The 27,904-nt window shown below is 28.7% G+C and overlaps 2 protein-coding genes across 2 annotated transcripts in view; one reads left to right on the forward strand and one right to left on the reverse strand.

Annotated features, from left to right (window-relative positions):
* Positions 1-1,537, reverse strand: part of Upf2 (UPF2 regulator of nonsense mediated mRNA decay) — a 114,615-nt gene extending 113,078 nt beyond the window's left edge. The window contains exon 1 of the mRNA XM_067271727.1: positions 1,327-1,537. The gene's annotated coding sequence lies outside the window, so the exon portion shown is untranslated. The remainder of the gene's footprint in view (positions 1-1,326) is intronic.
* A 5,372-nt stretch (positions 1,538-6,909) lies between these two features.
* Positions 6,910-27,904, forward strand: part of LOC136976449 (uncharacterized protein PF3D7_1120600-like) — a 77,895-nt gene continuing 56,900 nt past the window's right edge. The window contains 1 exon segment of the mRNA XM_067271728.1: positions 6,910-7,459. Coding sequence (XP_067127829.1) covers positions 7,030-7,459 — 430 coding nt within the window. The 5' untranslated portion in view covers positions 6,910-7,029.

Raw genomic sequence — 27,904 nt, forward strand, 5'->3', positions numbered from 1 at the left:
TTTCCTCATAGTATGCTAATAATTTTTTTATTTCTCATTTTGTAGAAGAAATGCACTCTTCATTGAAATCTATATTTTCTAAAATTTGTAACCCCTTTTCAATTGAACTGAAGCCTTCTGTCAAGTTTTCACAGCTTCGAGAATTTTTTCTTTATCTTTTATAATTGTTCTGACTGTCCATTCCGGTAGATCAAACATCTTGGCCAATTCACAAATTTTCATTTTTGTATCGAAGTCTTTAATAATGTTAACTTTACATTCCAAAGATAAAGTTTTTCTTTTCTTGTTTGATGCAGAAGAATCAGTTCTACTTCATTTGGATGACATAGTAGAGTCTCTCAAGTCTCCATAGATATAACAAACAGAAATAAATAACACAAAATAAATTGTAGCTATGCATCAATTCCACACGACATGTCTGAACATGTAAGCTGAACAATAGTGTGGGGGGAGTGAGTAATCAAGAGTCGCATGGTGCTCAAACAAAAGACGAATCAACAAGATTTGAAAATCTCATAACTCCGAGTTCATGTAAGTCGAGGTATTACTGTATATAGTTTTAAGGGGTGTGCAGGGGCTTAGGTGCTCACTATTACTTGCACCAAAGCACACGACTACATACAGAGCATCAGTCAATGCTCGTTATCACTTGCCTCAACCAATGCAGAGCATGGAGAATAGGCAATACAGTAGTACCGGTTTACGATAAAAACTGACCTTTGAGGCAAACATCTCACGAAGGGTTGCACTTACAGGTAAAGTTCCATTGACTTTTTTGATCATACAGGGGGGTCTACAATTCTGAAGATGGCAAATCTCTCATTCAAAATTCACATCTTATCAATAAAATAAAAACTAACATTTAACAAATTTGGCAGATAAGAAATCTTTTTTTCCGTATAAATATTTATAGAGTACTTTTTCAGTGTTTTTAATGATCATTATACGGTTCAATTCATTTTTAGATGAGAAATGATAAGTTTTCCATTGCTATCATGATTTATCATTATTTTAAATCTTAACAAATTATTCAGGTCCCTGCTAACCAAGCATTTTTCTAAGATTATATTCACGCTATTTGATAATTAATGTAAAATTTCATAATAAAGAACAGACAAATAATATAAAATTCTGTTATTTAAATATAGAAGAGGAGGAAGAATTCTGGATGTTGACAGCAGCAATTAGTAAAAGAAATTTTCGACAATATGCTAATTACAAACTTACTTTAATAGCAAATCATATGTTTAAAATATTTATTTACATTTTTTTTTATTTTAATGTCAACTACAAATAATTAAAATAAGAATTTTAGGCCTAACTCACCATACAAAGCGTAAGTCCACGAACCATCATTCGCATTATAAACAACCACCAAACACATCTGTTCAATATTAATTAAATATTATAAACCATTTTTATTTTCCGACTTTATCTTACTAAAATATACGAAAAATAATCTTAAAAGTTATTCTGTCATTGAATATCTTAACCCTGTCGATAATCGAAACATCGAGACATTATGCCATCTATCGGATCTATAATGAAGGAAGGAAAAAAAAAAAAAAAAAAACAAGGTAGGATTGGAGAATCATCACATGCGACCGAATTTTAATAAAATAATTAATTTGAATTGATAATTTAAGCTTGAATTTATTAACAGTTTATCCAGATTTTAAGTACATTTAAAAATATTTTATAATAAAATGCTAAGGTGAATGATTTGTAATAACCTATATTCTATATACAGTATCCTGTTGATTTTTGGTGGATAATAGAATCTAGTGTCTACCGTTTCGCAGCTATTCTAACAGATTTGGTGGTAGAAAAAGTGCATCTTTTGACTATATTGTCCATATTATGCTAATTCTTAACGAAATATCCACTAAAAATATATTATTTGATTTGATTCATACAAAAATATGAAATTTAATAGAGATCTACAGTAGACTATTGTATTTCATGATGGCCCGGATGGTCGAGTGGCTAACGTGGCAGCCTATCGCTCTTGGAGACTTCAAATCGAATCCGAACGGGTCGAGAAACCCTGGAATTTTTCAGGGGATAGTCCGTCCAGATATTTCGGGCACCATATTGTGGTCCTGGCCGAACTCATAATGAGTTTGTTCAAATATCCAGTGCCGTTAGTGTTACCACCCGTGCCGGTTTTCACCCGGACGGGTGAAAACCGGACGGGTGGTGACACTAACGACAGTCCGGGAATTGACTCACTGTCCGGGTGACTAATGTCCGGGAATTGACTCACTGTCCGAGTGACTAATGTACGGGAATTTCGTAGAAATTGTGAAATTATGATGAAACAAAGTTCTTTCAAATATTGTTATAAATTTACACCATTTGAACAGCGAAAGACCTCACACTTACTGAAACTCATCTACCATTCCGCCATGTTATTCTGTTTATGCTGCGCAACCTGCCTCTCGACCTTTTTTTTTTTGCTTGTATGTTAATCCTACGCAAGTCCCTAGTCCCTAACTGTAACTGATTTAGAACCAGCATGCACGTTATTCTTCGCATTGTAAAATGACATTGCGCATGCGTCAGGAACTTCTGTTCGAACAAACCTGACCTGCCGTCCGGGTCCAAGGTCCTAGGTCCGGGTCAGCGATTTTGTAAAGGTGGCAACATTAAGTGCCGTAACTAGGCAGGTGCAACCGCACAGGGCCCACTTGGAAGGGGGCCCAAAATGTATGTATTTCTTTTATTATTTTTTTCAAACCTAATTAATTAAGGGGCCTAAATGCAAATTCTTGCACAAGGCACAGGAATGACTAGTTACGGCACTTCATATGTCAATGCATAATGTAACCCATAATACAAAAAATAGCTCTCTTATTGCCCACGGGATGAAAGGAATTTAAAAAAAAAACAAAAACCATATCTTATGAGAATATCATAACAGTATATTGACGTAATTTTGAATACAAGTTTTTCATATTTCAATAGGCCCACCAGTGGTGGATTGGATAAGACCACTAAATACTGGTTGTTGATCGTGAGTTCACGTCTCGTCAACGTAGAGTTTTCAAAGTTTTCTTCACGTTTGTAACATCTAAATAGGGGCCAGTTTCCTCTTAAAAGATCTCCCGGAAAGCATCTCGCCCGTGTGTCGCGTTGCCGTAACCAAGTACACCATACAAACCATATTTCAATATTTTCTGAATGAAGCCAAAAGGATTTTTTTTAACTCTTTCCGCCCTGTGGGCACTAAGAGGGCCTCTTTTAGAAGGCCCATTATGGGTTCGGCCAGGTCCACAATGGGGCGACCGGGTGGTGAGGGCGGGGCCCGACATATCCGAACGGACCACCCCCCGAAAAATTTCTGGGGATTTTCGACCCGTTCGGATTCGATCCCGGGTCCCCCAGAGCGGTAGGATGCCACCTTGACCGCTCGGCCATAAGCCAAAAGGTTGTAAGGAATGTTTTTCATGTTCAATAAACTGACTATTAAGAATGAACTATTCTGGTGAATTTACACATAAGAATTAAGAGTTGATTGGCATTTAATTTAATTGAACATTATACTTTTTAATTTTTATGATGTTCAGCAAATTAATATTCAATAAACTAACCAAATACATAGATCTACTGTTTTATTCGCTGTTTTACATTACTATACTTTATTTTCTTATACCTTTCTCTTCTTTTACGTTTAATGGTTAACCTGTCTCGTTCTCCTTTTTCACTCATTTCCATATAGCGCCAGTTCTTTCCTTATTTTAATCCTCACTCTTTTAATATCTTTTATAATTGTTTCTTAGCATGTGTTCTTTGGTTCCTTTAGTTCATTTTCCTTAAACCATTAAGGTTTACAATTTTCTTTATTTAAGACATTTTCTGATTTTCGCTTGATATGGCCAAACCAACTCAATCAATTCTCCTGCATTTTTTGAATCGAGGCCACTTCCAAACTTTTTCTAATATAGCTATTTCTTGTTTTATCTTTTCTCGCGCCTTCATATATCCATTTCAGTTAGGGGTTACATGCATTCTCTGTTTCTATCACTTTCAAACAGTCCAGCACTCTGCTCCATAGTGCATAACAAGATTTACAAAATTCTACAAAATTTTTCCTTTTATCACAAAATATGGCATAGCACTCCATTAGCTTTCCTCCAACTCTTCTAACCAGTTTGTACTCTGTCATCTCAGTCAGTACTCCGTCTCTCTGCAAAATGTGCAGATCTTAGATATTTGAAGTGAACAATTAGCCGAGACAGTTAAGAATTTCAACCTATCGCTCTGGGAGACTTGAAATCGAGTCTGGGCAAGCAAACCCGGGATACCTAATTTTTAACTACTTTTGGTAACATCGAAATTTCGGCATGTAATGGCAATGAGAAACTTACGTTGCCTATTCTACATCAAACCTCCTAAACTCCTAAAAAACTATCTAACATATTTACCCGTGATATGACTTCGAATAAGCTTCTCGTTACCCTTGAATACAGAAAATTGTAAAGATTGGACTCTCAAGAATTTTCCACGAGCAAGCCATTCCGAATATTTGAGCCCTGACCATCATTATTTGGCCGCTCTATTGCGGGCCTGCTCAAACCCACTATAAGTATGGTAAAAAGTTCTCTTAGTGTCTACAGGACGGACAGAGCCAAAAATGAAAAGGAAAAAAGCTAGTATCCAGTAACTAAATTTCAAAACAAAAAATATCGCAAGTTTAATCGCTGTTGGTTAGTGGTTTGATTAATGGGAAACAGTAATTAACACATGGGCGATTTGCCTGGAGATGTCTCCAAGAATACCGGTAGTTTTTATGAGAAACTAGCCCTATTATTTTACTATTTATATGAAACTGTCTCCTATTTATTATTGCCAGATTTTCTTCGCGTGTTAGACAGGCAAAGAAAACCTGGCAATCCCTTTGGTTAGACACACCCCACAACAAACGAGCAATTATTTATTGTGACATCGTCACAATGCCGGACTGAAATTTTTATTCATATTTTTAATTTATTTAAGTTAAAGTATATGCTCTCCACCTCAAATTAGTAGTGTAGTGTCTTGCCCCTGTACATCATACTTTTCCGCTGGTGCCAGTCATCTATCTAACTCCTTTCAGAGGAAAATTTTTGAATTGAAATAACGTGATTTCCAGTTTGTATCGGAACTTTGTATATAATTAATCGGGCCTCTTTCTCCTAAGCTTTCCATATCTGGTCTTGAATTTCATTTATCTAACACCGTTCACGGGATTAAGAAAAGACAGACGGATAACAGTGGGAATTTATAGGTCTACAATTTTTTCAAATTGCATCCCAATTACCAGTGTTTAGTGGTTTTAACTATTTGGCTAATGGTGGGCACGTCGATATTGTATATCAATAGAGTAGCACATCCATCTGTCTTATGAGTTTTGAAAATATGCAACAGAATTTTCTATTTTTAAAGTGAAATTGTCAAATATAAATTAAGAAGACATAAATGTGAAAATAATCGAAACAATAAATACATTTACAATATGTTTTAACTTTGAAATTTAAAAATAATTTCGTTTACAAGTTAATTGGTGTGCTATTCTAAATTGAATTTTTTAGAAAACTTATTTTTCTTTGGATTTATTGGAAAACTCTATTGATTTAATATTCGTAGCAAACAAACAGTTTTCACTTTAGTAGATAATCTTCTATAAGAGGTAAAGAGGATTAAATTTGTTGTATCTTATATTTGATAAAGGATCTTGAATTCAAGAGTTCGGTTTTTTAAATCAAAATTTTCAATCAGGACTTAATAAATTTAAGTTTATTTGGAAGCATTTTATATATAAAATTAATTCAAAAGTTTGTTTTATCATTTGTAATTTTGGAGAGAACTCTTCGAAGATCTTTATTGTCAATATTTCATTGTAAAGTAATTAAATCTAATCTGAAAAAAGTAGATGATTGGCAATTTCTTAATACAAATACTATTGATTTAAGAATGTTATTTTGTAATGAAGTTGTATAGAATTATACGGGACAATTGTTATGTATTGTGTAACATATGTAATCTGTTACTTCTCGTCTTCGAGTTGATGAAAAGCATAAAGATTAGTAAATAAACATTTTTATTACTTAAAGTTAACTATTTTCTGCATAGCGGCATGATTATTTAATTCCCGATGACATTTTTTTAAATTTTCAACAGTATAGATGTAAGAAACATCTTAAAACGTTAATTAAATACTGTTTTAATATTACAGTAGTTATAAAGATATTTTGTTTCCCACAAAATAATTGTTTTATTTGCCATAATTTTTAGGGGTATGTTATACTATTAAATAATTTACAAGTGGTTAATAGTTTCACTATTGGAATCTTAACTGTATTTAGTGATTGGTGAGGCAAGATTTCTTTAATAAAATTTCTTTTTAATAAAAATAATTATAATATAGTGACTTATAAGCGTGATCTGTGCCGCCGAGAGACGAGCCAGGGATTTTTTCCCGTCCTCGAAAAAACTTAGGATCCCGTAATAGTTTGCATCACTATAAATTAATGTTATTTTTACTAAAAAAATAAGAACTTTAAGACTGCTTTTTATAAATAAAGAAACATTGTACGTGTTTCATTTTTTTGAAAAAAAAAGAAAAAGACGAACGGAGTTCGCTACCCCGCTCTCAACGGCATTGAGTGTGACGTTTATCAGTTTCAATAAAATATATTTAATTCTATTTACGTTTTAATCATTTCAAATTAATTTGTAATAATCGATTAAATTTAAATAGTTTTAAGTCGAAAAAAATAAGTAAAAAAAAAACGTTCCCTTAATTTCCCTGTTTACTTCTCACGTCCCGAGCACGATCGTGTGACGAGAATAGCGCGTGCGCTTAAACGTGAGCAAGTATATGATGCGTTAAATCTTTTCGTAAAGATAAATTTTATTGGTTGAATTTATTTTCTCGAACCAATCATCGCCGAGTAAATCGGTTGTTCGACTAATAGCTTTCGTCTATCTTTATAACATTATATCATAGTTGATGTTTGTTTGACGAAGTATTTGAAGTGTTTAAAAATGGATTCTTATCATTTTAACGACAAAAACAATGACTGCAATTACAGGTCGAAAGATTTGGATAATAAAAGTCATAGTTTAGCAGATAAACATTTGAAGAAACGTGATCAGCACAGTAGCAGGAATTTACCAGGTTTGCCATCGTTGGGGGTTAAGCCTAATCGTACCAGTCAAAATTATTCTCTGTTCAGATCGAATTCCGTCTCGAACTGGAATACGAATACGTGCGAAACTAACGAAATATCTCCTTCTTACGACGACGAAATGGTTTCGGACGCTTACGCTTTTATCTCGGATCACGGAAGAGAATCGGAACAATTAAAAAATATTCAGACCGAGCAAGAAAAACCAAAACTCGTGCATAAAGGAAATCGCGAAGAGAGAAAAACATCACATTCTGAATATAAAAGAGAGAATACGTGGATGACAGGTAATTCTTTTTCCTATATTTAACATTCCGAAATTTGTGTCTTCGTTTTCGATTAGTAAGAGTCTCCCATTAAAAAAAACAAAAAACAAAAAAAAAAATACACTGGAGTTCTGGAGTTAACACTTTGATACAGAAAATATTGGTCAAAAAATCAGAAAATAAGCTGATTTTTTAACATGTTCTTTTACTTTTCTTTTTTTATGATCTGTCTTTTATGTTACCAAAGATCATCAAAAAATGATTAGATCATTTATTATTTTACAGTATTAAGCTTAATTGGTATTTGTTTTATAGATTAAAAACATCCATTAAACATTGTTGTCAACTTTGTAGAAATATTTAACTTTTTATTCCTAAAATTTTATAATTTTGACTGGAAGTTTTGAGAAATTATTTCTGTTTGAGTTTATAAATAATTGTAAATTTTTTCTTTTTTCTTGCAGTTTTATTAATTGGATATAAGAAGTAGTTATTTGTGATGTTGACATTTCTGTTAATATATTGGTTATTATTTAATAAATTTTTAATTAGTTTTTAAATTTTGTTTTGTTTCTTAATATTTGTCATGATTTGAATGATAATTTCTCCTTTTTTTTTACTCTAATATATTTGTCAGTGCTAGTAAATATATGAGAAATATTTTGATTTAACAAAACATATTGCATGTTTGCTAGAAAATTATATACCATACTCCTATTTATTTTAATCAGATTAATATTTTTATTCATTAATACTTAATGCTTAAACAAAATAATGCTTTTGTTATCTATTTTCATTAAACTTTATTAAGCGAGTATTTGATTTTATAAATTTCAAAATATTTTAAAAGTTTAACAAGAATTTCATCATTAATTTATTATTCTTAGTTCTTATTAATTAATTCAATTTATTATTTGGCAAATTCAAATAATAAACTAAGAATAAATGAATATAAAGTAGAATAACAAATTTAAAGACAGTATAGTAAAAAAAGGAATTTGTAATTCTGTAAGAAACAAAGCTGTGAGAAAGTGAGTAAAATTGTGAATTTCAGTTAGTTTTTATTGCATAACATTTCATTTGTGACTTCATTTTTACTATAGATATTGAATAATTGATTAATGTAATATTTATTTGAATGTGCGTTTGTACAATAGCTATGTATTTGATACTCTACAAAATGAAAGAATACAAAAATTATGATCAACATAAATTCAAATAATTAAAACAATTTGTAAACAGTTAATACAAATATTTTCAAAAATCTGTTGGATTTATCATTAGATATGAATTTGTTCTGTTTGACTTTTAGACTGCTAAATTGTTTTAATTATTTGAATTTATTTTAAAACAAGTTATTATTGTAAATGCCCACATTATATTCTAGATATGTAATAATTTACTGATATATGACATAATATATATATTATAATTTTAACATTGATATATTTTAAGATGCTTGTTTATTTATCAAGTTTCTTCACTTTTTTTACTGGTTTACTGGTGTTATTTTATTCAATATAGTATTGCCATCCAGTTTTTACTGTTTATATTGATGTTTATTGTATTTTCAGATATTATAATTAACTAAATTAACACTAAGGAGTTTATTTACAACAGGAGTTTTTAATTTTACTTGTGAAAATTTAACAAAATTTGGTCAAAATGTTATTTTGTATAATAAATTTCATTTTTGAGATTTAAAAAAAAATAAGGGAAAAAGCAGTTACAATAGTTATTATTGATAGATTTTATATACAGTATAATACTAGTATATGAAATCTGTCTTTATAAATTAAATATATATATATATATATATATATATATATATAGTGATTTTTTTAATTTTTTTTTTATATATGAAAAGTTTCGAATAAAATGGCTATGCCAAATATATGAAAATCAAAAACACCACTAAATCAACACCAAAAATTTATTAAATAATAACCAATATATTAACAGAAATGTCAACATCCACAAATAACTACTACTTATATCCACTTTTTTGATTTTCATATATATATGAAAATCAAAAAAGTAAGACAAATATTGTTTCTTTTTATAAAGTTTAAAAATAAATAAATTTATAAATTGAATTCAACGAGTCTATAAATTATTTAATAATATTTGTTTCAGGTAAATTCTATTTTTATAATAAGGACTTATTTTTACATTAAAATCTGATGATTAAGTCTAAAATTGTTTGTTATAAATATAAAAATAATGTCAGAATATCATTAAATTTAATAATTTTCTAGTTTTATTTGCTATTTATTTTACAATAAATAAACCACATGAAGATTTTTTAGTAATGTTGAAATTAATGGAAATCCTGAAGTTAGTGATATAATTTATTTCATTACAGAAACATTTGTTTTTTTTTCTTTTTTTTTTAAATTCTTCTCTTTATTGCTGTAAATAATTAATAATTGTGCAATGTTATAGATGAATTTAGATTGGGTCAGAATTGTTCTATTATATATCTTAAATATTTTCTTAGCATTTAAAACTTGTATTATTAGTATCTTAAAATATTTTGTGTCACAAAACTATCTAAATTAGTTTTTCTAGTATCTAAAGATATTTTAAAATACTTTATACATTTTAATTCATTATTATTATCTTTTTTATATTTTAATCACAATATTGTGTTGTACTGGTAACTTCCAATTATATAGATAACTTAGTCTTATCTCCTTTCAGATTCTTTTATGTAAAAATATGTACTACTGTTTTGTAAAAGGGATTTTATTCTTTAAGAAAAATAACTAAGATTTATTTTTTAAATTTGAAACAAGTAAACTAGTTTTATGATAATTTAAATAAAATTTTATAAAGTAAATTATTTATGACCCTTTTATATATCATATGTTTTTATGTTTATATATAAGAGAGAACTTTTTTTATTATAATCATTATTCTGTTAAAGAAATGAGTGTTAGCTAAAAAGTAATTGCTCTAAAAAAATTTTTATTTTTTTCTTAGTTTTCAATTCTTATGATTATTATAAAATAATATAATCTAGCTTTTTAATACATTTGTTTTCTTCAGTTTTGTCAAAAAAATTCACATAAAAATTATACTTTTAGAAACAAAGTTGTTATCGTCATATCATCATCATCATCATCAAAAAATAAATAGATGTTTTTGGACTGTAAACTGTTATTTTTTTTAAGTGTGTGATTTTTGACAGCTATATAAAATTTTTTGATATCTACTATGAGAATAGTATGTTTAAGGTTTGCTCATAAGTACTCAAAAATGTTAAAAATATCACTGATGAGAATGTAAAATGCAAACTATAAAGAGAGCAGATAACAAACATTTGAAAAATTTTAGATTTAATTTAAAAGGGCAACTACTTAAAACATACTAAAGTCTGTTTTTACTTAAAATTTATTATACATTTTAAAATAATTAGAGAAGAAATAATGCAACAAGTTTTTGGGGAGAATTAGACCAAAACTTATTAAAGAAAGGATGATTATTTATTTAATAATGACACAGTTTTCTTTCAGACATGAATCAAAATCTAATTGTCTACTAATTAAGAAACTATTTTTAACTTTACATTTCTTTAATGTATTTGTTAATAATTGAAAAGGACAATATATTGCAAAATTTTAATAAAATTTTGTAATATCTTTTAGCATTTTAATGTACAAAATTTACTATAATTATTTCTATATAGTTAAATTTTGAATAATCTGAATAATACAAATAAATAAACAAATTTAATATACAGTGTGAATCATGAAATTTGCATAGTGCCTCCTTTTGTCTTACAGGAAAGCATCAGTACTCAACAAAAGAGGCAAGATTCTTGTACAAGTTGTTTGTTAGTTTTGTTTGTCTTGCAGGAAAACTATTGCAAACATTGTCAGCACATGGGAAGGCACTTTCAGATTTGACAGGGGAACCTGCTGGGGTATGATGCATTCCCCAAAGCATTGGAAGATTTTTATTTCTATTTCTGTATTAGGTAGGTTGAGGAAGGAGGAAATAGTAACTTACAGATCAGCTGGGATGTGTTGTTCTGAGTATGTAAGGGAGAAAGCATTCAAAAATCATCACCACTTATCTGGGTTTGCCTCAGAAGACAATACAGAGATAAAATTAAATCAGGCTCAGTTTATCAGATCTTCTATAAATTGGAACCCCATCAGGTTCTTAGAGTCCATTGAAATACAGTCAAACCTGTTTTTATGCGGTGGATAGGGACCGCATTAAAAAAAACGCATAAAAAAATCGCACGAAACTTCATGAATGGCTGTAAAAAATAGTTTTCGCAACACAATTTAAAAAATATTTTTTTAATGCGGTCAACAGGGACCGCATAAAAAAGTCTCACATAGAAAATAACTCAAAACCGTACGAAATAGAATTTATTGACAACAGATGTCAGCACTTGACTGCATCGTCTGGTCTATCGTCTGTTTTACATATTTTTGTCCAGGTGGTGTTTTGTTGACTTAAAAAGTAAATTATTTCATTTTTCGCATATTCATGCAATAATATTACTATAATAAGTGCATTTATGCTATAATAAGTTTATTTAGCTATAATAAGTCAACGTGAGACATGACGAATCGCACGAGACTAGTCACCAACTATACCGCACAAATAAAAAACCGCACAAATTAAAAATTCGCATTAAAAAATCGCACAAAAAAAGACCGCATAAAAACAGGTTTGACTGTATTTAGAGCCAGCCTTAATTCTAATTGCATAAATGCTTAGGATGAGATACAACTATCTAAAGCATGGAGAGCATGGTACGAAACATTGTTATAGCATGGATGGATCAGCACATGTCTCTTACTGTCCTTTTCAAATTCGAATGCTACATGACTATTTTATTTGATGTATTCCAATTAGAAAAGAACTATTAATACAGTCAACTATGCATAAGTCATCATAGGTATAACTCGACACTGTCAGTTAAGTAGTTAGTTTTCTGTGGTCCCAGCTGACTTATATAAGCGTTAATGTTAAAAAACTCTGGTTTACTTGACACGGTTTAACTCATCACCACTGGATAAATCGACATATTTTTGCTGTCCCACACTCGTTTAGATGTCTGATAAGTCGACTTCCCTCTTGAAAAAAATGAATTCACACCACTCAGTAAACTGTGTGGTGTGAATTTATTTTTTTTCAGGAAGGGAGTTGACTTATTTATTAATATATACATTTTATGTATTTTTATATATAAAATAATAACAGATAAATAAAAAGAAAATATACCATCTGTATCAATGTCACAGCAGAATCTGATTTTGCATTTTCTCATGTCGTGTTATTTGTAGCAGGTGTTTCATATTTCTGTTAGAAATGAGTGTCCAAAAGCTAACAATGCTTATGCTGAAGGAAAAATACAAACTTGTGTCTGAACTTGAATGTAAGAAAACTTTGCAAGCTGAATTTGCAAAACAAAAAACCTTCCAAGAACAACATTGGTGGGAATACTGAAGGAAAAAGAGGAAATTAAGAAATGTTTTCTTGGATTTTCATCACGGCTGTCTCAAAAATGCTAGAGAAAGTCGCCATACAAAGATGTCGAAGATGCTTTGGTATGTTGGCCAAAGCAAATTCGTTCATCGAATCTTCCTGTTTCGGGACTGATACTGAAACAAAAGGCGATGGAAATTGCTGGGGTACTTGGAGTAGAAACCAACTTTAGTGCAAGTGATGGATGGTCAGAGAGGTACATTGCACTACTGTATTTTCCTAATTGTTGTTATATTGGATAACTCGGCACATTTCCACTTCCCCTTGGGGTGTTGACTTATGCAGACTCGACTGTATTTCAACCTGAAGCTGGAATCAGATAGATTCCAAAAATGTTTGTTTCATCATCCATGTTTTACTGGATGCTGAAGAGGTTCTGTGATTAAATAGCAGAAATAAATTTGTTTGAGGGTTTTAGTTGTTTAAGATGAAGTTTTAATCCTAAACTGTTAAATAAGATAAGATTAAGGGATACTGTAAAAGATAGACCCCATTAGATTATGTCTGGTATAGTTTGGCCTCCAGTCTCACTCAAACCTGTTTTTGTGCGGTATATGAATTTCAATCAAATTGGTATACCGCACAAAAAAAATTGCACAAAACAAATCACACAAAAAAAGACTGCACAAAAACAGGTTTGAGTGTACTGTACAAATATAGGAACCATAAAAAGTTTGCAAAAATTAAACATGCCATTACTGGATTTTATGACATTAGAGTTATAGCACATGTTCAAAATGTTCACTGTTTGATAAAAAAATAAATTCTAAAATAAGGCTTCAGTTAGTTAAGATGGATGGTTTTGGTGTTATTAAAGTACATTCCTACACAATGTTGTTTGAAAGATTCACAAGGTTTTGTGGATGACTGGAGTATATTTTGGACTTCAGATGACTATACAAGAAAAAATATCAAGAGAGTTTAAGTTTGGTGATTGTTATAGCCAAGATATGGACCCATTATATGTTATATCCACTTTCTGGATAAGAGGCAATCTAATTCTCTGACTAGAACAGAAAAGTGAAAAGTGGCTCTGTCATGTTTAAACAAGAAATGCCATCTCTGTTCCAAAGGAAGCTAATCTAAAAATGGGAGTAAGACTTGCCATTTAGAATGCCTTCTTGGAAATATGGTCCAACAAGATAATCTCTATAGATAGCACACCAAATGTTGAGTATTGTCATGGTGATGACTGTTACAGCCAAAATGGGTTGTCTTTATTCCAGTATCAGTTTTACCTCTCCAGAACTGTAAATATTGAATAGTATTTACAGCTCTGGAGATGTAAAACATTGCTTTGTCTGTAGTCATTGTACTATATATTAGAGGTTTTGCTTGTTGATTGTATTTATTCATAAATCAGCTGCAGATTACATCTATTGAAATTATTTCCACCTAACTCCTGAACACAAAAACACTTTAAGGACGCAGTTTGTTTGCTTTTAAATTATGATCTAAAAAGTCAGCCAATAGACTACAATCTGTGACATTTTGTCAGATGAAGGCAGATTGCCAACAATACTTCTGAACACATCAGTTGTTTCATTAGGAACAGTAGCATGTCAATTTTTTGTTGCATATTTCTTCCTTGTAACTGTCCCTGTCAACTCATACTTTGAAACTAACCTTGATATCATGATATAACTGGGTTTTAGTCATTTTTTTGTCTTGCAAGTCTCATCATTTGAACATGTTCATCTTTTTTATATGACATAATCTGAAAAATTTTTATCACATATGAGTATACAAGATAGGGTTGATGTTTCATCAAATGTGTCATTGCTGTTAGCTCTTTCTTCCTATTGGTTTATGTAAATTTTGTCAGTCTACTCCCTCTGATAAGCACACGTCAATGGGAGCAGACACAAAAATTTACATAAACCAATAGGCTTTTATGACGGAAAAAAATAAGCTAAATATTTTAAATGAAAGTGTAATCAGAGAAGAAAGTAATATGACATGGCAGACTTTACATTTCTGGTTTAAGAGTCCTATCCATTATATTGAATGACAATACAGGTACTCCTCGCTTTACGACCTATCTGCTTAACGACCACTCGCACTTACGACCAATCGAGTTTTGACCTGCAACTCGGGGAATCCCCTTTCTCAGCTTGAGTGTCGATCAGTGGCGTATGGTGACACGCGCACTAAGCGTACTATAATAGGCTTGCGCGTACTATAATAGTCTTTTTATGAATAAATTTGAAGTTTGTTGCATAATTTTTATAATTTTACAACGATCCTATATTCCCAGTGCAAGCTCCTTGCTTAATGACGTAGTCGTTGGAATGGAACTCTGTTGTAAAGTGAGGAGTACCTGTACTTACCTGCAAAATCTTGATGTAGCATGAGATAGCATGGAAACTGTGTGGATTTAATGAAACTGCATATATTAAAAAAAGAAAATTTCATTTTTGATAATGATGAATTTATAGTACTTGATAAAATAAAATAAATGCAACTCTTATCTGTAAGCATTAAATAACTAATTGACAAAACAATAACCAATCTCACAAAACTTTGCAAGTACTTTCAACAGTATATGGCTAACATCTTTGGACAAAATTTGAAGTTAGAATGAATAATTTCAAACTTCATATAATGTTAACATTATTTATGATCATCACCATTCATAGTTGATAATTTTAATAATCTATTATAATGTTTTATATCAGAATAGTAACATTATTTTTCACATTTTATTTTTGGAAGTATTGATTCCATTTTTCAAATTTTTTAAAAATGTATTTCAAGCTTAAAGCAAATCTATTTAAATACAAACAGAAATCAACATAATTAATAATCTAGTTAAAAATATATTCTTCAGAATTCATAAAAGTATATATTCACTTTTTAAACATTAAATTTTATCAATGTTACTTAAACTAAGTCTTAAAAGTTTCTAAGTATTATTTCACTTATTAAAGTTACTTAAAAAATACAATAAAAATGAAATACAAACATACTTAATTTCACTTTTGTGTGTCTAGAATTCATTGCTATAGAAATTGTTACATCTGTTTTTTAAATTTATTCAATTTTCATCTAATTCTGTGTTGTGGTCCTATTCATTTCTTTTCACAGTTTAAATTTTCACCTCTGTTTTGATATATATTTGCATTATTTTTCTGATTTTATACTTTTTTTTGTACTCTTCCATATTTTACTTTATTTGTATCTATAACTACAATTTTTATTGTCTCCTTGTACTATTAATAACTTACTTCTAGCATCTCTCATATCATATCTTTCTACATTCACTTTCCTGTTTGTATTATTTTGAAGATTAAGTGAGCTTGAAATATTAAATATATATTTAAAAAATGTTTAGATTTCTGTAAACAAGATTAATATTTTTGTAATGTTTTTTAATGTTAGTGCTAGAGTCGTCAGTTTGTATAAACTATAACAATTACAATTTTTAATTTATAACTTAGAAATATTTAAGAATGTAGTAACTTGAACATGTTTTATATATGAGTTGGAAGTACTGTTATGAACCAATTGTTTCTTTAGATATTTCTAAATTATTAATTAATTAATTAGTTGATTAAAATGTAAATTTTTATGAATGACAACTAGATATGCATTTAATATCATATTTCTTTGTTAATCGATTAAATTAATAGAATGAAAGCAACTTTGAAAAATATGAGTTGATTTTTTTTTAAATTTGCAGAAAAATTTACCAGTTTTCAATTATTTTTTTTTTACTTTGGATTTTGATATTGATTATAAATGTAACATTTAATAAATATTAAGATGCTCAATGTTAAAAAAAAAACCGAATGTTAGAAAATGTTCTATGTTTTATTTAGTAACAAGTTTTTGTAAATGTTGAATGCTGAAGATGGAGCCATGCTCCATCTTCAGCATTCAACATTTACAAAAACTGATTCAGCACTTTGTTCTGATCAGCTTTGTGTATAAATTCTCTGAATAAAGTAGTCTGTTTTGGTTTCATATTGGTTTGATATTACCATCATTTAGGGAAAAAAGAAACTTCCTAAAATAAAATGTTTGATCTATAAATTATTTCAAAAATTTGTTTAGAAATTCTTGTGTTTAACTTTATTTTAAAAACTGTACTGTTTCCATTATATTAATTAACAAAACATTAAAAAGAAAGGAAAAAATTCATTACTAACCTCTTTAAAACAATAGTTTTTATTCACATTAATTTTTTTTTAAGAAAATTTATTTTAAATGAGTTCTAGTAATAAAATGAGACTTGGAAAAAGTTCTCTTTCTCTTAGTTTATTATTTTGTCTTGCCTATCTTGATATGTGAATTTGTATAGAATATAAGAATTCATAAAAATTTTTCTATTTTTCTTTATTTGGCATACAAAAAGAAAAAAATATATATTTATCAAGTTTCTAAATTTAAGAAGTAGAAAAAAGATGAATAATTTTATTTAAATAAAAGAAAAAAAAATCATATCAAATTTTGTCAATATTCATTCAGTAATTTTAGTTAAAACTACCATATTTACTCATATAAGACGATCTTGCATATAGGACAAGGTGTGACTTTAAAGATCAAAATAAAGAAAATTAGATTTATTAATACAATTCTGATTTTATTTCATTTAATCACAAATAAAATATCAAATGCATGTAAATGCACACATTGTCCTGCAAAAATTACTGGCATTTCAAACTTTAACGAAAAATCTTGTAAAATCAACAACATAATTTGTGCTGGACAATTGGAAATTTTTTTTATCAATTCTTAACAGTCTCAATTCTTATCCACTCTCTGTCGATTACACTTACAAGTTTCTCCAAATTCTGATTTTCAAATAATCATCTGTTTTAATGTGGGAATGGATTAAAACTTATATTAGGCTCACATGTGATTTTGTAATTTCAATTTGGAATTCAATTCAAAAGCTTTGCTTTTCCTAGTGCTATTCATCTTTACTCCTGACAATACACAAGAACGATTGAAATTACCCAAATAAAATACTTTTGTTTTTAAACACCAGAGGGTTAGTATCCAGTAAAAAATGTGAATATACTGTTCACAAAAATTATTGCAAAAACAAAAAGAATCCTTCACTTGCGCATATAGGACGACCTAGGTTTTTGAAGCAGTGAAAAATGAATGAAAACCTTGTCTTATATGCTAGTAAATACAGTATAATAGCTGAGACAGTCAAGTTAACAGTTTTTAAATTTTTATATTTTTATTGTTTCCACGTTTGAAGAAATTGATATTTTGAATTATGACATTTTCTAGTTTATATATTTGTTAGTTAAGAGAGAGTTTTTAAAAACTATATTGTATTATTTTTTCAACAGCTAAACCATTATTTTGATAAAACCTAAATAATGATCATTTTTACTATTTTTGTTTGAAGAACTTATTTTTCAAGAATTTTATTTTGAATGTGTTCTGGTAAACATATGTTAAAAATTGGAATCAAACTATACTCAAGAAATATGAATATACTATGTATGTATACTTCTGATGAAGTTTATCAGCTGGGCAGCCAAGAAAATTGTTGGGTGAGGCACCTGGCAAAAATGAGGAACATGAACATTCCCAGTGCTTTGTGGAATTTGCAATTAATTACATGTCTTTTTAGAACTCAAAAAATTTTAACACGAGATTTTTGGTTTTTGGAATTTCAGATAAAGGATTCTCAACCTGTATTAAATTACTTTTGTTTTCATTTTATATAAAGCAAAATGTATAAGAAAAAGCTGATTTTTGTCAAGACTAATAATTTCCTGAAATACACATATTCTTTTATTCACATTTCAGATTGAATAAGTTTTACTTTATTTTAAATATAGAAAAACTATGGGTTTCATAAATATCAATTTTGCTTTAATGAGTGTTAATACCTGATTAATGAATTATTTAATTTATTAATAAACCATTTATTTTTTATTTCACTTACACATATAGTGTTGAATAATAAATTTTTTAATTAATTTAATATCCAATTAATAGAAAACAATCTTCACTAATGATTACCGGTACATATTAGATTAAATACATCCTCTTCAACCTTAAGATATTCATTGCATTCCATTTTACAAGCGTCAATGAACCTGACGAAGATCTCGGTGGAGAATCAAAAATGTTAGTTCGTTAACTTTCGTCGTTTGGTGCCGGAAATCTTAAGGTTGAAGAGGATGTATTTATCCAATTAATCATTAGTTTTGTGCATGGGCATCCACAGAATTTTCCAAGGGAGAAAAGCTTTGAGACAAATAATTTTTATTTAATTGTTTAATTTTTGGGTTTTTTTTTTTACAAGTAGATAATAGAACACAGTAATAAAATTTTAAGGAGACAAAGCTATTCTATGGTTGAGGGTGTAAGTTTATGTATTGCAATCACTTTTATGATTATCACTTGTGAAAATTTTTATTTATTCCAGGGGAGGGCAAGTGCTTCATTTGTTCCCTCTGCAGGCATATATGGTTTTGTATACTTATTAAAAAGAATTTTAGTGTGATTCTTAACATCATTTTTAATACTGTAACCAAATATAGTTTTTATATAATTTTATCACAATTTTTTTGTTTGAGTTTTTAGTTACAGTATATACAGTAGAGACTCGTAAATCGGCACCCCGGTAATCGGAATCGCCGGTAATCGGCACGATTTTCAGTCGGACTGTGTCGTGCTGAATCGAACGTTTTTGATACTAAATTTACTTCTAAAGTATAATTTTCATGTTTATATATTCTTCAATATATTTATTTTGTTTGTACAAAATGCAGAAATAATTTTTAACGATACGATAGCGTCGATTATTATTATAAAAATTTTCGTTAGGCTTAAAATCGACGAAAATTCAACAGGAAGCGACACGCAACGGAGAAAAATTTGAACATCGGACAGGTTAATATATTTTTTCGTACATAAACCGTAATCGGAACAAATCCCTAATCTGAATAACCCCAGTCCCCAATTGATTCTGATTTTCGGTTCACTACTGTATATGAGCTGCAGCTGGACTGTTAAATAGTCTGAAAACATTTCTTGAATATTAAAAAGTTTCTTTAATTTTTGTTTAATTAAAATTGAAATTAATTTGTCATAATTTAGCTGTACTTTTATTTTTCATTAAATTCTAAGATATGGTTGATGCCAAGTTTTAAAGATTTTAAATATAACTTTTTTCACAAATTTTAAAAACCCAATAAGAATTTACACATTATTTATCCAAGTTGGCACCTATTGTAAACAAATGTCTTGTAGGTTGCAAAAGATGTTCAATATTTTTTTCACTATACAGTGTGCAAGCAATAAAAAAACTTTATTTTGAATGTTAGCTTTGTAGTTTTTTGTATTACCTATTAGTTTGTTTTAAAAAAAAGGTACTTGTCTGTTAATGGGATGCCAGTTGATACACACAATACTGTGTAAAGAACTGGCTATTTTAAGTGAAAGTACCATTTCAATAGAAATAAACTTTAATAGAAATGTACAGTATATGTGATGTCAAACATTGCAACAAAAAAGATGCAAAGAAGATTAGGAATTTAACAAGTTTTAATTATTTTGTGTTTTGTTAAATCTACTTGACTTTTATTACTCTCATACTTTGCCATTATGTCAATAAGAGGATGGCATCACACATTGCATTACAGTTATGACTGGTGTCCGTTAACAGAAAAATGCCTCCAAAAAAATATGCACTTGGTAGCTTGGACAAATGTTTTCATTACATGACAACCTGAAATTTACAGTTGGTTGTCCTTTGGACAACTAATAAATATTCTTTAGTTTAATCCTGTTGTAGAATCAGGGTTAGAAATTTGGTGATGATTGTAAAATATGTTTATGTAATATAATATAAACCAATATTTTTTCATTTTTGTTTGTTAGTTACTTTTAGCTTTTAATAATACTTTATATTATAAATGTTGAGTTTAATACATATTTTATGTGATCTAAGAATATTTGCATATCTGATATTTAATATGATGCCATGAAGATTTAGCTAGTAACATTTTAAATAAACAGGAAGACTAATTTTAATGTAGCATTTGATTATGGCTACAAGTATTTTGAAACATTGTCACTTGACTTTAACTATCTTTTATGTAACAAGTAGAGCTGGACAAGCGTTGCTTTTCTCAATTTCGAATATTGACCAAATCTCGAATATCTTGAATACTTAGTGAACTTAATTACCTGATTTAACTTATTTAGTTAAATAATAAATATTAAATGAAATTATTAACTTGTTTTATTTATTTCTTTTTACTAAATTTTAAGAGAAGAAACTTCAAACTTTTTATTTTGATTTTGAGTTTTAGTGCTTTCTTTTTAGTTATTGTTATTTTAACTATGATAGATTAATGAATAATTGTTCTATTTGGGGGGTGCTCAGATCGTCACTGTGGTTGGTGACTTTTTTTCTCACTTCATCCAACTTCAATATAATTGTTAATAATTGGAAACTGTGTAATATTTTTAACTAAAATGATGGATCTTAAGCTAATCCTACTACTATTATTAATCTCCGGAATAGAATCGAATCCAGGACCGTTTCAGAAAACACCAACGAAGAGAGGTAGATCACCAATAAATCGTCTAAAGCAATCAACTAACAATGCAATATCATCGGAATTAGAGACAAACCTTATCATGGACTATACTGAAATAAGAAGAACAGAATTACCAACTCAGACAGGTGAGAGATCTGATTTAAACCTTTTGATAGAGCTAACAACTACGGAAAAACAACAGACATTTCAACTACAGACCTATGGTTGAAAATTGTAGAACTTAATACTATCATTTATCCGAGAAGAAATTAATGTAGTTTATAGTGAAATAATTAATTTTAAAAAACTATTGCAATTTATTAACGAAAGAAATGAAAAGATTGAATTAGAACTAACCAAATTATGTAATGATAAAGAACTAATGCAATTTAAGATAGATACTTTGAATAATGCAATAAATAATAATAAATTAATAATATATGATTATGCAAATAAATTAACAGATGTAAATCATAAAGAATTATTGAATTTCTTGACGCATTCTCTAAAGATTACATGCAACGGAAATGAAGACATAAAATCTATTTATAATATACCTAATTCTAAAATTAATATTAAATGTTTAACTCTGAAATTGGAACAACTGAAAAATAATATTTTAATTATATTTAACAGATTGAAACAAAACAAATTACTGGGAGAGTGGCAACATGTAAATTGGCAGCCAATTTAGTTAAAAAGTCATGTAATAGAAGAAAATCACTATTACCATATTATATTGATTTAAAAAAAAATGAGGAGTTCAACTCAAATTACGAGATGTTAATAAATAAATCTGTTAATAAATCAGCAAAAAATTACATACAGTTTTATGCAAAATCAATTAGTATACACTGATGATTTTTTAAAATATACCCTACAAGAAAATTTAATAAATCAGAGTCCATAATAAAAACAAAAGAAAATAATGAAACAGATAAGAATGGAAACCAGGGAAATGTACAACTAAAAATAAACTGGAACTGTCAAGGATTAATAAGGAAAACTACTAGTAACAACTTCTTATATTTATTAAGAAACACTGATATTCTGGGTATTACAGAAACCTGGATGACCTCTCCAATCTAAGATTTAATTAAAAATAATGAAGAATACAAAATTATATCAATAATAACACAAAAGCCAGATGGCTCAGGTCATCCATATGGAGGACTAAGTTTGATACAAAAAGAAATACTGGAGAAATAAAATTTATTCAGAAAACCACTAATTATATAACAGTATTATTACAAATCACTAATACAGATATAAAGTTTCTAGATAAAAAAATTGATAATAATCATGCTGGTCTATGTACAGTCCCTCCAGAACAACTACAGACTCTAAATGATATTTTTAAAGATTTTGAAAAATGGAAAAAATATTTCCCCATATGTTCTAATGATAGGAGATTTTAATGCTCGAATAGCACAAAAAATGGACTTGGAATATAGGGGACTGAATATGCTAATTTGAAACACACAAGAGTCTAAGGACAAAAAACATAACAAATTAGGAATCCAATTACTAGATTATATTTATTAACTACAGTTATATATATTGAATGGAAGAATAAAAAATGATTATCTGTCAGAAATAACTTGTATAACTAATTCTGGTTGTTCGGTAATTGATTTAACAATATGTTCTGAATTAGTGGCAGATCTATGTATGGATATACAAGTTTTAAACTGTGATTTATCAGATCATTTTCCTGTAAGAACTTTTATTGAAATGGCAAAAAATCAAGCTTACAAGAATAAACCCGTACCCTACCAAGTAACTTATTATAACTATCAACAATTTCAATTACAAATTACTGAAAGAATTAAATACAGTGGAACCTCGCTTAACGAGCACTTTGCACAATGAGTATTTCACATAACAAGCAAAAGAAATTGTAAAAATTTGCCTCGCTTAACAAGAAATGTTTAGCTTAGTTCGACTTTTGATCATAACGAGTGATGAGGAGAGGGGAAGTCCTGAATTGTGCACTTGCGGCATGCTCCATCAGTCTGTGTTTAGCACTCATTCTGCTAGCATCTTAGTGTCGCTTGTGATCACATATTTTTCCAAACTTGTGTTCACACATATTACTTATAAACATCAACAACCATAGCCCATTATATAATAAACATGCCAAACGATGTGCCAAATTCTTGGGTCATTAAATTTAGTGACTGATTCCAAATTAAATGTTAGAAATGTCTGAATTAAAAATTAACTATTTATAATTATTAAATTTAATACGAGATGGAAACATAACTGCCTACCTCTAGTCAAATTAATTAATTTCTATTATTTAATTATACCCTTTACATAGCCCAAGAATTTGGCATATCATTTGTAGTGTTTATCAAACATATTAGCTGTGATTTTTTTTTTTTTTTTTTTTTTCTGTTTCTGCAAATCAAATTCTCATTCCAGTATGGTTTATTCTGTGCTGGAAGAAAAGATGATGATGATGATTCACGCTCCTTGACGTTATACATAAAACATTTGAGCATTTTTTTTGACATGGAACACATTATCGTATTTTACATTAATTTCTATGGAAAAAATTGTTTCACTTAATGAGTGTTTTGCATTACAAGTAAGACTCTGGAACAAATTATGCTCGTTAAGCGAGGTTCCACTGTACATACTATGCAGTGGACTGGAAGATAGAATTGACAAATATTTGCATTTGGAAAATTCAATAAAACAATTTATAAAAATACGTAAAACAAACAGTACAAAATCTCATATATTTAAAAAGCCTTAGTTCGACTTTGACTGTTATATTTTAAAAATTAAGAACAAAGCCTTATCACTATTCAGAAAATCTTATACAAACGATTCATTTAATCACTACAAAAAACTAAAATCTACATACTTCAATTTACTAAAATCCAAAGAGATAAAATATTTTAAAAAATTACAACAGCAGCTGATTACGAATAAAAATAATGATTTTTTCTGGACAACGATACAAAAACTGTGGAAAAAAGATTTTGAATGACAATCGTATATTGATTTCTCAATTTGGTCTCTCTACTTCAAGAGATTTCCCAATATTGAAAAAATAACATTCATGAAATCAACAAAAATGTATAATGAAATATTAGATACATTGTTTACTTACGAAGAATTAGAAGAATCATTCGTAAACTGAAATTAAAATCGGCTCCAGACATTGACTTAATTACTGCTAAATTTATAAAATTACTGCCACCATCAGCTAAACAAATATTACTTGATTCATTTAATTATTTTTATAAGTTTCTAAATTTTCCAGAATCTTGGAACTTAGCTAAAATACAGGTATACCTTGCCTTACGTTGATAATTGGTTCCAGGAGAGACGACGTAAGTTGAAAAACGACGTAAGTCGAATTTACTTGTGTAGTTACAATGTAAATCGAATTTACTTGTGTAGTTAAGAATAAGTCGAAACTACGGTGGAAAACGTCAATAATGAGCACTTAAAGACCGCTAAATAAGATGACAACACAGAAACACAGATGTTTTCATGTTTCGTTCTCTAGGATTTATGATGATTATACTAACATTTACTGTAAATGTACATATTTCAATATGATTTTATATGCTTTTAATGCTTTTCTAGTGATATTATGACTTCAATATTTGTGGCAGACGGATGTAAAGTCGAATAAAATGACTTAAACTTTATTTTTATTTTTCCATATACTTTTTTGACAAACAATGTATAATAGAGAATGACATAACTTGAGGTATACCTGTACTTAAGATTTACAAAAAAGGAGACTGGAACGAACCCGATAATTATTGCCCAATAGCTTTTCTATCGATCATAAGAAAACGTTTTACATCAATTCTAGCAGCACATTTTCAACATTGGATAAAAGAACAAAACCTGACTTCGAAATTCCAATTTGCCTTTATTAAATTCAAGGGAACCGAATCTGCTATATTCTTTTTAACCTCAATAATTCAGATTTACTTACAAAAAAAACACAGGAAAATATATTCAGCCTTTATTGACATTTCAAAAGCTTTTGATTCCATACATGTTACTACTTTAGTTAATAAACTAAAACTGTTCGGTGCTGGAAATAAATTTTTCAATTCTATTATGCAATTGTTCTCCTATTACAAAATTAATATTTTTTTTCCTTTCTTGCGAAGACACAATGCAGTGACAATAGATTTAAAACACTGGGCAAATTTTCATCCTTTATTCGGTTGGTATTCCCAACCGAATAAAGGATGAAAATTTGCCCAGTGTTTTAAATCTATTGTCACTGCATTGTGTCTTTGCAAGAAAGAAAACATAAAACACGGTTTCCTCAAGATAAAACAAAATTAATATTATTCATGGCAATCAAAATTATCAAGAAATAACTATAAACCATGGTATACTCCAGGGTGAGCCACTATCATTATAACTCTTTAACTTTTGTATTAATGAAATAGGTAATCTATTTTTAAATGAGACGGAAGGAATTTATCTCAATGGTTGAAATTTCCATTACATACTTTATGCAGACAACCTAGTACTAATTGCTCCAACTTGTGCAACATTACAATGCAAGATTGACAAGGTAAATACCGTATTTTACGGACTATAAGACACACTTTTTTCTTCGAAAAATTGCCTCCAAAATTCAGGCGAGTCTTATAGTCTGTAGCGTCTTATAGGTATTTTATTTTTTAAATTGTTTAAAAATTAAGGTGCGTCTTATAGTCCATAGCGTCTTATAGTCCGTAAAATACGGTAATAACTATCTGAACTCTCTTTACTTATCGATTAATGTATCCAAATCAAAAATAATTATTTTTAGAAATAATATTAAAATAGCAAATCAAGAAAAATCTTTTTACTTAAATGGGCAACCTCTTGAATTGGTCAGTAACATCAAATATCTAGGTATTACCTTTAATTGGAATGGAAATTTTCAGTTACATTTGAAAACCCTTACTACAAAAATTAATCTACTTATCAACAATGTCATTTATTTATGTTTAGCTTTAAAAATTATGGACCTAAAACTTCAGATGAAAATATTTAACATACTAATTACACCTACATTTTTCTACACTAGTCCGATATGGACATTAGATTTATTTTATGATCTGGAAAAGTTTCACATCACCTACCTACGAAAACTATTTAGAATCAAAAGAACAGTCCCAGGATACGCCATAAAAGCAGAAATGAACAGATATCAACTATTCCCTTTCTTTCTGAAGAGACTGATCAAATTCTACTACAAATTAATAAATACCAATGATGACAATATAACATTTATACATCAAATTATGTGTACTGATCAAAAATCAACAATTCAAATTCAAAAACAAATACATGGCAATACAAATTTAACAAAGTACTTCAATCATTTGGTGTCTCAAGCAGAATATTTGATAATTCAGAGGATAATTGGAAACACGGCTATACACTAATGATGGAATCAGCCTTATCACAGTCTATTGTAAAAGATAAAAATTTAATAATGAAGTCGACTTGGAAACTCTAAATATACCTACAGAATCGAACATCTTATCTGCTAATATAAACATGAATATTAAACATTTACTAATTCAAATCTGACTTAACAAATTCTGTTTATTTATCAATAATACTTATATAGATTTTTCTAAAGAATTCTGTTATTGGTGCAAATCCAGGGACTTTTCATTACTTCATTTGCTTAAGGACTGTGCTACATTAGAAAAACATCATAAAAAATATCAAATCATTGAAATAATCCACAAGAACAAAGACTTAAACTACAGAGCTAGGATAGGTAATCTAACAATAAGCAATATGTTTAAAATAAATAATTTTTTTATTCAAATCACAAATGAGTTAAAACGATATTAAATTAATTGAAAATTGTTGATTCCTTACTTTATTGTCTAAATTTACTATGTAAACATATCATGTAAACATAATATGTAGGGATAATGATTTATTTATATGTTTATATTTGTTTATAATTTATTTATATGTTCATATTAATATTTGTTATCAAAAAATTTGTATAATTTTACTGTTGTGTTTACAGATTTGGCTAACAGAATAATGTATAAACTATATTTGTAAACTTAAAGCTATGTATAATACTAACCCCTTGTAACAAGGTTTTTCCTTACTACAAATAAAGATTGATTGATTGATAATTGTTCTAATTTTCATCTACTGCAGATTTTTATATATGAAAAGAAGCAAACACTTTCAGGCAAACACTGCTTCTTTTTTTCTCACAAATTAAATCAGAAGTGCTAAAGAGGCATTGTGTTGTCTGTACAATACATATTACAATATTGGAGATATTCATAGTATTTGAATTTATTTTTTCAAAGTTATATACAAGATCTCAAATGCTCGATTACTTCCTACTATTAGAGTATTCATGCATAGTATTTTCCTATTTGTAATAACAAGCAATCAAATGACTCAAATTTAT

Source organism: Centruroides vittatus, unplaced genomic scaffold (assembly GCF_030686945.1).
Source record: "Centruroides vittatus isolate TY-2023 unplaced genomic scaffold, ASM3068694v2 contig_400, whole genome shotgun sequence".
Taxonomy (NCBI): Eukaryota; Metazoa; Arthropoda; class Arachnida; order Scorpiones; family Buthidae; genus Centruroides; species Centruroides vittatus.